At 40.0% G+C, this 14,855-nt stretch overlaps 1 protein-coding gene across 1 annotated transcript in view; it reads right to left on the bottom strand.

The window, feature by feature from the left end:
• Window positions 1–579: 579 nt before the first annotated feature.
• Window positions 580–14,855, bottom strand: part of CMTM5 (CKLF like MARVEL transmembrane domain containing 5) — a 47,803-nt gene continuing 33,527 nt past the window's right edge. Inside the window, exons 4-5 of the mRNA XM_077469276.1 lie at window positions 6,847–6,934; window positions 580–1,056 (exon numbers count right to left, since the gene is read on the bottom strand). Of these exons, the coding sequence (XP_077325402.1) occupies window positions 1,040–1,056; window positions 6,847–6,934 (105 nt within the window). The 3' untranslated portion in view covers window positions 580–1,039. The remainder of the gene's footprint in view (window positions 1,057–6,846; window positions 6,935–14,855) is intronic.

A 14,855-nucleotide genomic window follows, 5' to 3' on the forward strand; every position in this document is an offset into this window, starting at 1 on the left:
CTGAGGAATATAAAAAAGTGAATTAAAATGACAAAATGCATTCATTGTTTAGCTCAGTGATTGCTAAATAGGAGTTAAACTGTCAGTAAACATAAAGAAACAAGAAAATGCCATTTTTAGGGATAGAGAACCTAGAGCAGAGTGCTGACCTTGTTTAATTCCCTTGGCTCTCCACTGAGACAACAAGTAAGCATTAAGTACCCAGACTAAATGTACAATAAGAGAAGGCACTTGGCAGCTAGATCTGATCCTCTCAAAAGAGTTCCTAATTATAGTGTACTGAGCTCAATGGCTCAGCAGTGGTGGGGTGGTGCCTGTAATGTCTGGGCCAAGGTGGAGATACAGTAGAATCATCTTCTTGTTACAATGAGCAGTATGGACACTGCTGGACCACTTGCCTTAATTACATAGGTGCTCGATGGTCTTCTGCATGCAGTGCTCATGTGAAGTTAAAAAATAATGATAATTTCAGTGCAGGTTGGGCTGTTAATGGAAATGCTTGCTAACTAAAAGCACAACATTATGACAAACAATTTGTGAAAGGATGAGTTACTCTTTCCAGAAATAAAAGATTCCATATTTGGATTGACAAGTATCCTTTATTAGCTAGTATATTCCTTATTTTCATGAAAAATCAAGTAGTTTTAATTACTGGTACTTATTTTACTCAATCCGAATCTACTGTGTTTTTTGCTCAATCACCCGTCCTTAAATACTGTATATACTTAATTTTCTGCATATTTGGTAAGGTCACATATTTGAAATAAAACCTACTACAGCATCAGAGTCTTACATACAGAAGAATCACATGTTTTAATAGGTACACATTTATATAACCTTAACATTGTATATCTGTTTGTAACAAGTTGCTTTAGTTGTTTTGGCTCATCACAGGAGTGTAAAACATATATACTGGGAATCTAGAATAAGTTTAACACGTGACAAGGTTTAAATTCATCATGGTTGAAAAATGAATCACGCAAAATTAAAATGCCCAGGTCATATCCCAGAATCTGATATTAGTCTTGGTGCATGGTCCTCACGCATCAGCAGCACCTACAACACAAAATATATATCTATGATAAGCCATATCTAACAGAAAATACAGAATGCAGTAACAATTTTCAGGTCTATTTTAAGAGACAATATTGGGGGTTATTTACGAAAGGCAAATCCACTTTGCACTGCAAGCGCAAACTACAAGTCTAAAGTGCACTTAAAATTGCACTGAAAGTGCACTTGGAAGTGTAGTCGCTGTAAATCTGAGGGGTAGATCTGAAATGAGGGGATACTCTGCTGATTTTATCATCCAATCATGTGCAAGCTAAAATGCTGTTTTTTATTTTCCTTACATGCCCCCCTCGGATCTACAGCAACTGCAATTTCAAGTGCATATTCAGTGCAATTTCAAGTGCACTTTGCACTTGTAGTGCAAAGTGGATTTGCCTTTAGTAAATAACCCCCACAGTGTATTATCTGTGAACACAATTTCAGTTATAATTGCTTTACCTAAGTGAAAATCTGTCATGCACCTTGGTAATTCACATTGAGGAATCTACTTATCAAAATAATCAATAGATCTAGGTATACAGATTTTGAATTCTTCTATAAAAGTCAAGCTGGTGCCACCCCTTTCCAATTCCTTTGCCTTCTTATTGGTTCTTTAGCGTGATGGGCAGCTGAGACAGATGGGTCACTTACAAAATAGTAGACTCCACTGGTAGGTAAGTCAAAGCTTGAATTTTACAAGAAATTTTGAGATTTGCTTATAGCTTCATCTGTGGAACTACTGTTTTTTGAGTGTGATTTTTACTGAATATGACCTCAGTTTATACATTTTTATCATAAGCTCAGTCAGCATGAATTGGCCAGTGACCAGGTTAATTTTACAATTTACAACTTTAAACTTAAATATTTCTGGATTAGTGGCAGGGAGGTAAGTTTAATGCACATCAGTGCACTTGGGCCACCCATTCATTCTGGAGCTCTTTTTAAATTTGCGGAAATACCCATGGGCACCCATGTTGGACTTGTTTAGTATATTTTAAGTCATGTCAGCCATTACAAGCCATTCAGAAAACAGCTAATAAAGTATCTAAAACCAAACACAAAACATGAATATACTGTAGCTTACCAGTCTTTAGGTAAGAAATATATTGCATTTTGCTCTTGTGCTTAGTTATTATTTAATGAGAAAACTTACAGTTAAGCTTACTCATGCTGTGTGACTGAAATCATCCCTAATTTTTTTTATGTAAAACACCAGAAGCTTACATGCAAAGCCACAGTGGTGTACTGGTAATCATAGTTATTTACTAAAATGTAGATTACAGTAGAACTATAGGTAAAACTTTATTTTTATTTTTGGATAGAGCCGAGGAGGGTTATAACCCCTGTCAGAATTTATTTAGCCATTGTGGAGATCTCCCTTCACTTCCTGTCCTATAGCCACACAAGAAGTGAGAGGAAATCTCTACAAATTAAGAGAATTGTCCCCATCAGAAGATTTCCCCCATATTACTTTTCTAGGGACAACCCAAAATTTGGGATTTACTTGCACTTGCAATGATAATAGTAAACAGGACAAATACAGAGGATGAATCTCTTTAACCATTTGCCGACCAGCTGCCATCATTATAGTGTGGCAGGTTGGCTCTCCTGGGTGAATTGCCATACGTCGGTTGCTTTAAGAGTGATGGGGGGCGCACCACCAGCGCGACACTGGAGCCGATGCGTGTGCACTGGCCACCCGTGATCGCTCCACAGAGAGCCAGAACGGGGATCTGTGTATATAAACAAACAGATCCCCGTTCTAACAGGGGAGTAGAGAGAGATCTGCTGATCCTAGTGATCGGGAACAGCGATCTCTCTTCTCCTCCAGTCAGTACACTGCCCCCACAGTTAGAAACACCTCCCTGGGGAACACTTAACCCCTTGGTTGCCTCCTAGTGTTAACCCCTTCCCTGCCACTGACATCTATACAGTAATCAGTGGCTATTTTTAGCTCTGATCACTGTATAAATGTCAATGGTCCCAAAAAAGTGTCAAAAGTGTCCGATCTGTCCACTGCAATGTCGTAGCCCCGCTAAATATCGCAGATTCCCCTCATTACTAGTAAAAAATAAATAAATAATAAAAATGCCATAACTCTATCCCCTATTTTGTAGATGCTATAACTTTTGCGCAAAATAATCAATATATGCTTTTTTGCAATTTTTTTTTTACCAAAAATATGTAGAATAGATATTGGCCTAAACTGATGAAGAAATTTGTTTTTGTTTTTTTTAATTTGGGATATTTATTATAGCAAAAACAAAAAAATATAGTTTTTTTTCAACATTTTTGCTTTTTTTGTTTTATAGTGCCAAAAATAAAAACTGCAGAGGTAATCAAATACCACCAAAAGAAAGCTCTATTTGTGGAAAAAAAAAGGATGTCAATATTGTTGGGGTACAACGTCGCAGGACCGTGCAATTGTCAGTTAAAGCGACGCAGTGCCGAATCGCAAACAATGGTCTGGTCATTAGGGGCAAATACTTCAAGCCAAAAGCTACAACTGTTTTACATTTACAACTGAGAGTTGCTACATGTCTGTACTAATTTGTGAATAAAAATCATCTACCGTATATACTCGAGTATAGGCCGACCCGAATATAAGCCGAGGCCCCCAATTTACCCCCAAAAAAACTGACAAACTTATTGACTCGTGTATAAGCCGAGGGTGAGACATGCCTGTCCATCCCTGTGTGTGTGTCTGTCCATCCCTGTGTGTCCGTCCATCCCTGTGTGTCCGTCCATCCCTGTGTGTCCGTCCATCCCTGTGTGTCCGTCCATCCATCCCTGTGTGTGTGTGTGTGTGTCCATCCATCCATCCATCCCTGTGTGTGTGTGTGTCCATCCATCCATCCATCCCTGTGTGTGTGTGTGTCCATCCATCCATCCATCCCTGTGTGTGTGTGTCTCCATCCATCCATCCCTGTGTGTGTGTGTCTCCATCCATCCATCCCTGTGTGTGTGTGTATCCATCCATCCCTGTGTGTGTGTGTCTCCATCCATCCATCCCTGTGTGTGTGTGTCCATGTGTGTGTGTGTGTGTGTGTGTGTGTGTGTGTGTCCAGCCTACCTGTGTCCCGAGCCTGTGTCCCGAGCCTCCGTCCCGTGCCTTGCCTCCTTGCCTCCGTCCCGTGCCGTGCCTTGCCTCCTTGCCTCCGTCCCGTGCCGTGCCTTGCCTCCTTGCCTCCGTCCCGTGTCGTGCCTTGCCTCCGTCCCGTCCCGTGCCGTTCCTTGCCTTGCCTCCGTCCAGTGCCTTGCCAGGATCGCCGCTCTTCGTCGGCGCCTCGACGGCCATTCTAAAATTCAAAAGCCGCGCCTCCGCCTTCGCCTGTGATAGGCGGAACACTGAATTTCCCAGCAGCCTGTGTTCCGCCTATCACGGACATCGTCTCATCCTCGTCCGTAGTACGAGGATGAGCGGATGTCCGTGATAGGCGGAACACTGACTGCTGGGAAATTCAGTGTTCCGCCTATCACAGGCGAAGGCGGAGGCGGAGGCGCGGCTTTTGAATTTTAGAATGTCCGCTGTCTGTCTGCTCGACACGCTGATCGAGCAGGCAGACAGCGATGACTCGAGTATAAGCCGAGGGGGGCACTTTCAGCCTCAAAAAAGAGGCTGAAAATCTCGGCTTATACTCGAGTATATACGGTATGTTGTTTAGACCAGTAGTTGATGGGATCGAGTTAATGCATTTATCACTGTTTTTAAATAATATGTTTTTAAATAATTCCACCCCAGCATCAAATTTATGCTGACAAAATTGTAGGACCTGTGAAGCCCACAGATATTAGAAAATGTTGGCACTATTCAACAGGGGAGCTTTCATATGTCTGTCTGTCTATCTTGAGGTTTATGTGCAAGTCGTTCTCTGAAGTGTACAGAACTACCCACCACTGCAAAAGGATGGAAAAAAGAAGACCGCATAAAATCATATGACTGACTAGAAGATAGTGGGGAAAAAATGTAATTAAATAAATTGTGGGCACTAAGTATCCTCTATAAATGATGCTAACACTGCAAAAAACGCGTAGAGGCGGGTTACGTGTTTTTTTACATCACATCTGGTGACTGAGCTTCCTCTGGTTGGAATGCACGCTGATAACCCATGCGGGAGAAGGCGGCTGACGGGCATAACGAACACTGCTGAGATCGCTGGGTGCTGGTTCAGGCACAGGACAATGTAAGTTCTATTCCTACCTTTGCCATTTTAATTATTTTTACTATTAAAATGGGGTTACGAGAGTGTGTTTGATCTCTATTTTGGAGTACTATACTGGAACCGAGGAGAGGGGACTTGACAGCCCAAATTACAGGGAGTTTATCTGAGCTCAAGCTGACCCACAAAACACTGGGTCTTTGAGTGTGGCGACTGTCAATGTGTTAAGTGGTGGAGAAGCTATATGGCACAAAGTACTTTTTATGCATGATTTGAGCACAAATTAAATATATCACTAAGCACTACAGTGGACTTGTACAATGGGGAGAGTCCCCCTCCTCAAGAAGTCACATGTACAGTCATGCCAATGAACGTCTAAATGATTCAGAGAAGGATTGGGAGAAAGCGTTGTGGTCAGATGAGACCAAAATTGAGCTATTGGGCATTAACTCGACTTGCTGTGTTTGGAGGAAGAAAATTGCTGACTATGACCCTAAGAACACCATCCATACATTCAAGCATGGAGGTAGAAGAATGTATTGTTAAATCTTGGATGAGAACCTTCTTCCCTCAGTCAGAACATGAAGATGGGTGGTGGATGGGTCTTCCAGCATGACAATGACCCAAAACATACCCCCAAGACAACAAAGGAGAGACTCAAGAAGAAACACATTAAGATCATGGAGTGGCCTAGTCTCCAGACCTTCATCCTATAGAAAATATATGGAGGGAACTGAAACTTTGAGTTGCCCATAGACAGACAAGAAACCTTAAGGATTTAGAGAAGATTTGTTCCCTCCAGAGATGTGTGCAAACCTGGTTACCAACTACAAGAAACATCCTACATCTGTGCTTCCCAACAAGGGTTCATGCACCGAGTATAAAGTCATGTTTTGCTTGGGGATTAAATTCTTATTTTACTGAACTGCAACTCAATTTATAACATTTGTATCATGTGTTTGTTCTGGAGTTTTGATTGATATTCTGTCCCTATCATTTAAAATACACCTATGATAAAAATGATAGACCCTTCATTTCTTTGTAAGTGGACAAACTTACAAAATCTGCAGGGGATCAAATAATTATTTTCTCCACTGTATAAGCTGTCATATGATCTATAAGAATTTATATCACTGAGCACCAAAGTGGACTTTTATATGTTGGTATATGATTTATGGGCACTATGAATCTATGAGTTTGAACAATTTGTGGTGTTGTATATATATAAGGCTGCACTATAAGAATAATTATTATTTTTTTTTATATAAAGGGATATCACATCCTAGTAGTTTATAGATGATAGCTAGTGCCCACAATTTATTTTATTTTATTTCAGGTTGTGTTTTGCACATACAGGGGTGGTTCAGCAGCAGGGGTATTCTCAACAAGGTTTAATCCACAGCGCAATAAAATACACAGTTTACACCCAGTGGGGAAGAAATGTGAAAACAAATTAACGCAGGTGGTGCTACAAAGCGGAGTCTGTCCAACCTAGATGTGAACTTTAATAGAATATATGTTTATCAGGGGAAGAATATCCTTTATTGGTTATATAGTTAATGGCCCGATAGGCAAAGTCCCTAGATATGGCACAGAGAAGATAAATTGAGCAGATAAAGTGAGTTTGAAAGCTTACCTCTGTCTGCTGATTTGTCGATAATCTCCGTTTTGTATATGCTGTATGCGTCATAAGCGAACACACCAACCAATATGAAGCCAAAGAGCTTGAAGGAAACCAGAAATTAGGTTAGAAGTGGGAAACATGTCAAACAAGTAAAGAAGTGATGCAATGAATAGAATATAGTTACTGGTAAAAGTATATCCCTTTAGATTCATGCCAGTTAAAAATAACCTACGCTGACAAATCCTTGCTTCAGGGAAAATTTGTAAGGACAGTTCAGAAGCTGTCCATAAACAGTGATTTTGCAATGTGTAAATAGCTTTTTTTTGCTTGTTGGCTTGTGTTAAACTTGGGATGTTCTACCTACCACCCACTACTTAAACATCTAATAAAGATAGAAAAAAACAACAGTTTAGGGAACAAAAGCCATCATCGCTAAGTAAACACAAAACAATAATGACTGGAATTAGAGGGAGCATTGACAAAAGAACAAGAAAGGAAGGAGTCACGGTCTCTGAAAGATCATAAAATACATTTCATTATAAAGTAACAGAACCTATTCAGACATTGAGAAATATTATCAGCTTAAAAGTATGCTTTAAAAGTATGTCTTGAATGTCTTTAGTATTTTCCAAACTGGATGGCAGTTACGTACACCATGGCTAGTTTTTAGTGTCTACTCCAGGATTCCAAACTTTTCAAGCAAAGGGCCAGTTTACTGTCCTTCAGACTTCCAGGGGGGCCAGATTCTGACCAGTGGGGGTAGAAAATGCCCCGGGGCCAGGCATCAGTGAGAATAAACACCGCCTCAGTGTTAGTGGTCAGTAGGGAGAGGGATAAGGCTCCATCATTGGTAGTAGTTGAAGAAATAGTGCCCCATTGTTGGTGTCATTGGGAGAAATAGTGCCCCAAGGGTTGGATGAAGGCAAGCAAAGGGCCACATCCGGCCCTAGGGCTGCAGTTTGGAGACCCCTGGTCTACTCCACACACATACACCATAGAAAACATGTAATAACATTGAATCCATACAGTATTCCATATTGTTTTGAATTCTGTTGCAAAAACGTTGGCAAGTATAAAAAGGTATTACAAACAAGATATAAAAAGTAAACCGCGCTATTCAGAAAAAATTATTTTTTAAAAAATGTATATAGATTCCCTACAAGCAGCAACTCCAATCGTAATACTCCGATATAATAAACTAAATAAGTGAAAAAAGTGAGCTGCGCTAAAAAAACTAAACTCAACTCAAAAAAAACTCAAATCACACACATATTGAAAAATCTATAATCCCAAAAGGAAAATAGTGACAAAAAAAAGATGCAAAGATCGCTTAAAAAATTTAAATAAATTATATCAGTGAGTAATATCTTAAACGTATAGGTGAGAGTTAAAAAATCACAAGTGCCAATAATATAATTAACATAAATTATATGTCCCTTGTGCATAAAAATTGCATAAATTATTAATAAAGCACACAACACCAACTAATTATAATGAATATACAAAAGACTGAAAAAAGAAATTGGATAGGAATAAAGTCAATAAAAGTCCCAGAGAAAACAATCAAAAGATGGTGATGATTCTTCCAAAGTGAAGATATGGAGTTGGCACCCACAATATTCTGTGTTAAAAGACATCCAAGAAATCACCTCCACCAGTGAAAGGGGGCCGCTTACCAGAATTTTAGATCTCAGTATCAGTGAGATCAACAAGGCAAAAGCACAGGAGTTCTGGATGAGCCGTCACATGAGCCACACTAAACTTTATCCTTGATGTAAGCCTCCAGACGCAGAACGAAGGTGTCATATATCATATAAAGAAGCAGAAAGGCACTCGCATAGCGTAAAACCTCTTACTTTAATAGATAATAAAATAAATAATATTGCACTCACATGTATAAAGAAGGAAACGATCGTGTAAATAGAAAGCATCCCGTGAACACGTCCGTCTTGTGACGAAACGCGCATAGATAGGTACGGCGTGCCGATGTCACCGCGTTCTACGCCTAACCCGGAAGTGCGGGCGGCACACGAGAGCCGGCCGGCTCGTTTTCTATTTACGCGATTGTTTCCTTCTTTATACATGTGAGTGCAATATTATTTATTTTATTATCTATTAAAGTAAGAGGTTTTACGCTATGCGAGTGCCTTTCTACTTCTTTATATGATATATGACACCTTCGTTCCGCGTCTGGAGGCTTACATCAAGGATAAAGTTTAGTGTGGCTCATGTGACGGCTCATCCAGAACTCCTGTGCTTTTGCCTTGTTGATCTCACTGATACTGAGATCTAAAATTCTGGTAAGCGGCCCCCTTTCACTGGTGGAGGTGATTTCTTGGATGTCTTTTAACACAGAATATTGTGGGTGCCAACTCCATATCTTCACTTTGGAAGAATCATCACCATCTTTTGATTGTTTTCTCTGGGACTTTTATTGACTTTATTCCTATCCAATTTCTTTTTTTAGTCTTTTGTATATTCATTATAATTAGTTGGTGTTGTGTGCTTTATTAATAATTTATGCAATTTTTATGCACAAGGGACATATAATTTATGTTAATTATATTATTGGCACTGGTGATTTTCTAACTCTCACCTATACGTTTAAGATATTACTCACTGATATAATTTATTTAAATTTTTTAACCACTTCCCGACCAGCGCACGACGATGTACGTCGACAGAATGGCACGGGCAGGCATATTGGCGTACAGGTACGTCCAATATTCAATGCCGCCCTGCCATCGGGAGCGAGCCGCCGGCGGCGCGCTCCCGCGCTGGTCGGGATCCCCTGTGAGTCCGGTCGCGGGACCCGCGGACTCGATCGCCGCGGGCATCCCCGCGATCGTCTCACGGAGCGGCCGAATGGAGGAAATACTGTGTAAACAAAATTTCTCCATTCTGCCTAGCAACTAGTGACGCTGATCTCTGCTCCATGTGATTGGAGCAGAGATCAGTGTTCACTAAATGAAAGCCCAACCCCCCACAGTTAGTAACACACCCCTAGGAACACTTAACCCCTACACTGCCACCCACTGGTTAACCCTTTCACTGCCAGTGTCATTTACACAGGAATCACTGCATTTATATAGCAGTGATTACTGTATAAATGACAATGGTCCCAAAAATGTGTCAAAAATGTCTGATGGGTCCCCCACAATGTCGCAGTCACAATAAAAATCGCTGATCACCGCCATTACTAGTAAAAAAAAAAAAAAAATTATTAATAAAAATGCTATAAAACTATCCCTATTTTGTAAACGCTATAACTTTTGCGCAAACCAATCAATAATCGCTTATTGCGATTTTTTTTACCAAAAATATGTAGAAGAATACGTATCGGCCTAAACTGAGGGAAAAAAAAGTTTTTTTATATATTTTTGGGGGATATATATTATAACAAAAAGTAAAAAAGAATGCGTTCTTTTCAAAATTGTCGCTCTATTTTTGGTTATAGCGCAAAAAATAAAAACCGCAGGGGTGATCAAATACCACCAAAAGAAAGCTCTATTTGTGGGAAAAAAAGGACGTCAATTTTGTTTGGGAGCCATGTCGCACAAACGTGCAATTGTCAGTTAAAGCGACGCAGTGCCGAATCGCAAAAAGTGGTCTGGTCTTTGACCAGCAAAATGGTCCGGTCTGCAAGTGATTAAGCTATCTTTGCATCTTTTTTGTCACTATTTTCCTTTTGGGATTATAGATTTTTCAATATGTGTGTGATTTGAGTTTTTTTTTAGTTGAGTTTAGTTTTTTTTGTTTTTTTAGCGCAGCTCACTTTTTTCACTTATTTAATAAAAAGGTATTGCCTAGTTACCTGGTGATTAACCACCAACCTCTATCTGTAGTACCTCTATACTTCATGTTACCAGGAGGTTATTTCAGCACAAAAAACAAAAGAGAGCAACCAGTAGGGCCCACCCACACCACGTTGATTGGGGTGCATTGCTTCATGCAGACCCAACACAATAACCAACTGAAATTGATTGTTTGTAACAGGCCCAGTTCACACCAACATGCTACATTAAAGTGTGCTGGGTGAAGGTTAAAAAAAACATACCGTTTTTAAACCCAACACTCTACAATGCATTTTAAACACAAAATGCTGCAATAAACTGCAACATTTTGGCTTCTGCTGTGGAAAAACAAGCCCATCATGCATGCATACCAACACACATCACACCAACTCCATAGTTATGAATCGAGCCATAATAATTCATTTTAAAAAACTGCACAAGGTACTAAATCAGCCAGTTACTGCACACAAAATGATAAACACTTCTTGCAGTATTTTACAGAAAAACACAACTTGCTGCCAAACTGGGATATCTGTAGCATGAGGTTTTCCCCTTCTTTGCAAGGTTAAACAATACATTCATTTTTAGTGAAAAAATAATGAATTGCGCATATTTTTGCAGGAAAAAAATGCATTTATATTTATAAATATATTATTTTTTCCTACAGGAGCCTGCAAAGCATTGCAACCACAATTTCAGGATCCTGCACACTCTCCCTCTAGCTTTTTTCCTTTTCCTCTGTATGGGCTTTTAGGTAGAAAGTTGCAGGAAGAGTGAATGGGCTACAAGTAATCAGCACACTCGTAGTCCATTGAGAACTATAATGCCCTGTACACACGGTCAGACTTTCCAACGGAAAATGTGCGATCAGAACGTGTTGTTGGAATTTCCGACAAAGTTTGAGAGCTGGATCTAAAATTTTCAGACAACAAAATCCAATCGTTTAAATTCCGATCGTGTGTAGACAATTCCGACGGACAAAGTGCCACGCATGCTCAGAATAAATTACAAGATGAAAGCTATTGGCTACTGCCCTCTTTATAGCACCATCATACGTGTTTTACGTCACCTCGTTCTGAACGATCGGATTTTCAATGGTCCCAAAAATGTGTCAAAAATGTCCGATGGGTCCCCGACAATGTCGCAGTCACAACAAAAATCGCAGATCGCTGGCCATTACTAGTAAAAAAAAAAATAATAAAAAATTATTAATAAAAATGCTATAAAACTATCCCTATTTTGTAAACGCTATAACTTTTGCGCAAACCAATCAATAATCGCTTATTGCGATTTTTTTTACCAAAAATATGTAGAAGAATACGTATCGGCCTAAACTGAGGGAAAAAAGTGTTTTTTTATATATTTTTGGGGGATATTTATTATAACAAAAAGTAAAAAATAATGCGTTTTTTCAAAATTGTCGCTCTATTTTTGTTTATAGCGCAAAAAATAAAAACCGCAGGGGTGATCAAATACCACCAAAAGAAAGCTCTATTTGTGGGAAAAAAAGGACGTCAATTTTGTTTGGGAGCCACGTCGCACGACCGCGCAATTGTCAGTTAAAACGACGCAGTGCAGAATCGCAAAAAGTGGTCTGGTCTTTGACCAGCAAATTGGTCCGGTCTGAAAGTGGTTAAGGTTTGGCAGGTAAAGAAAGCTGCTGTACACTGCACTCTAGTGCACTGTTGTTTGCTGTTTATTCACTCAGACATGAAACCACAAATTTGTAGGTGTAACTACAGGTCCTCAGACAATAATTCAAATTCAGAGTTAGGTGTTAAATGTAAGCAAGTCTTAAAAACATCTTAGCATCCACAGGTGGTCTGCATGGCTCATTATAATGCACAGCACCAAATGGTCAGCCTTTGTCTTATAATTCATTCATCTCATCAGCATGCTTATCTCGCCGCTGCTTATCTTACCACTGTTAATAAATGCTATTTGCCCACCAGTTTAAAGACATATGCAGACATGAGATAATTATCTGACTCGACAGAAATGAACTGGGAAATTAATATCTATGGGCACTCTGCAAGTTCTGTAGACGCACCCTGGTCAGCAAATCTTGGGGAGACATCGACCATCTGGGTTTGATTTTATTTGCTACTGTTCTCATGTGATAAGATGGGTGCCAGAGGTGTTTGCACAGTGAACATGTATGTTTAATACATGGTTGGGTGATAGGAAAACACATATACTGTATATTTTACCAATAGTAAAATTATAGAAATAAAGAATCAAACGTGTCAAACCAATCAAGGGCTGTAATGATTCTAAATTATTTGTGTTTAATATTCAAGAAAAAAGTATTTTGACTTTTGATTCTCCTTTTTGAATAAAGTACCAATTGCATTAGGGCTAGGGTTAAATCTGTGTGGGTGGTGCTGCTGCGTGACCAACACAAACCCCGGCAGCTACAACCACCCACAGAAAAAAATGTGGGACCTATGGGTGCTATTAATCCTAATGGCACGCCGCTTGCACTGGAAATTGCTCCTGCGTGTTGTGGAGCATGGCAGTTCATTCAAATTAATGGGCTTTCGTGCCCATGCAAAACTGTGGCCAGCATGACCACACAGGTGTGAGCCTAGTCTAAAGGGGAATCAGGAAAAGTGTTGACACAAACCTTATGTGTACAGTGCCTTGAAAAAGTATTCATACCCCTTGAAACTTTCCACATTTTATCTTTTTACAACCTAAAATGTATTTTATTGGGATTTTATGTGATAGACCAACACAAAGTGGCATATAATTGTGAACTGGAAGTAAAATGATAAAATACTTTGTAGAACCGCCTTTCACTGCGATTACAGTTGCAAGTCTCTTTGGGGATGTCTCTACCAGCTTTGAACATCTAAAAAGTGAAACTTTTGCCCATTCTTCTTTGCAAAATAACTCAAGCTCTATCAGATTGGATGGAGAGCATCTGTGAACAGCGATTTGCATGTCTTGCCACTGGGCTTTAACCACTTACAGACCGGACCATTTTGCTGGTCAAAGACCAGACCACTTTTTGCGATTCGGCACTGCGTCGCTTTAACTGACAATTGCGCGGTCGTGCGACCTGGCTCCCAAACAAAATTGACGTCCTTTTTTCCCACAAACAGAGCTTTCTTTTGGTGGTATTTGATCACCCCTGTGGTTTTTATTTTTTGCGCTATAAACAAAAATAAATTTTTTTCTATTTGTTATAATAAATATCCCCCAAAAATATATAAAAAAACGTTTTTTTCCCTCAGTTTAGGCCGATACGTATTCTTCTACATATTTTTGGTTAAAAAAAATCGCAATAAGCGATTATTGATTGGTTTGCGCAAAAGTTATAGCGTATACAAAATAGGGATAGTTTTATAGCATTTTTATTAATAATTTTTTATTATTTTTTTTTTTACTAGTAATGGTGGCGATCAGCGATTTTTATTGTGACTGCGACATTGTGGGGGACCCATCGGACATTTTTGACACATTTTTGGGACCATTGTCATTTATATAGTAATCACTGCTATATAAATGCAGTGATTCCTGTGTAAATGACACTGGCAGTGAAGGGGTTAACCAGTGGGTGGCAGTGTAGGGGTTAAGTGTTCCTAGGGGTGTGTTACTAACTGTGGGGGGTTGGGCTTTCATTTAGTGAACACTGATCTCTGCTCCAATCACATGGAGCAGAGATCAGCGTCGCTAGTTGCTAGGCAGAATGGAGAAATGCTGTTTACACGGCATTTCCTCCATTCAGCTGTCCCGTGAGACGATCGCGGGGATGCCTGCGGCGATCGAGTCCGCGGGTCCCGCGACTGGACTCACGGGGGTCCCGACCAGCGCGGGAGCGCGCCGCCGGCGGCGCGCTCCCGATGGCAGGGCGGCATTGAAGATTGGACGTACATGTTCGCCAATATGCCTGCCCGTGCCATTCTGTCGACGTACATCGTCGTGCGCTGGTCAGGAACCGGTTAAAAAAACATCTGTTCTCTCTGGAGTAAAAAACACTCATACAGGGCATTTTTTGTGTACAAAGTTTAGACGAGTTTAGAAGAGCTTTACATTTTTTCTGTCTCCAAGCTCCAGAAATCAGGAACGCAAACCAGAAGAGTTTTTTTTTTCTGCCTCTAAACGTTAAACGCAAAATATGCCTGTAATCATCCTAAGGTGCATGGACACATAGGATAACATTGAGCTGCTTCTACAGGCAGAACACAAAACTCCTGTAGAAGCAATGTTTTTTATGCCAGT

The sequence above is a fragment of the Lithobates pipiens genome, unplaced genomic scaffold (assembly GCF_037356315.1).
Source record: "Lithobates pipiens isolate NorthernLeopardFrog02 unplaced genomic scaffold, aLitPip1_a1.2 Scaffold_11, whole genome shotgun sequence".
Classification (NCBI taxonomy): domain Eukaryota; kingdom Metazoa; phylum Chordata; class Amphibia; order Anura; family Ranidae; genus Lithobates; species Lithobates pipiens.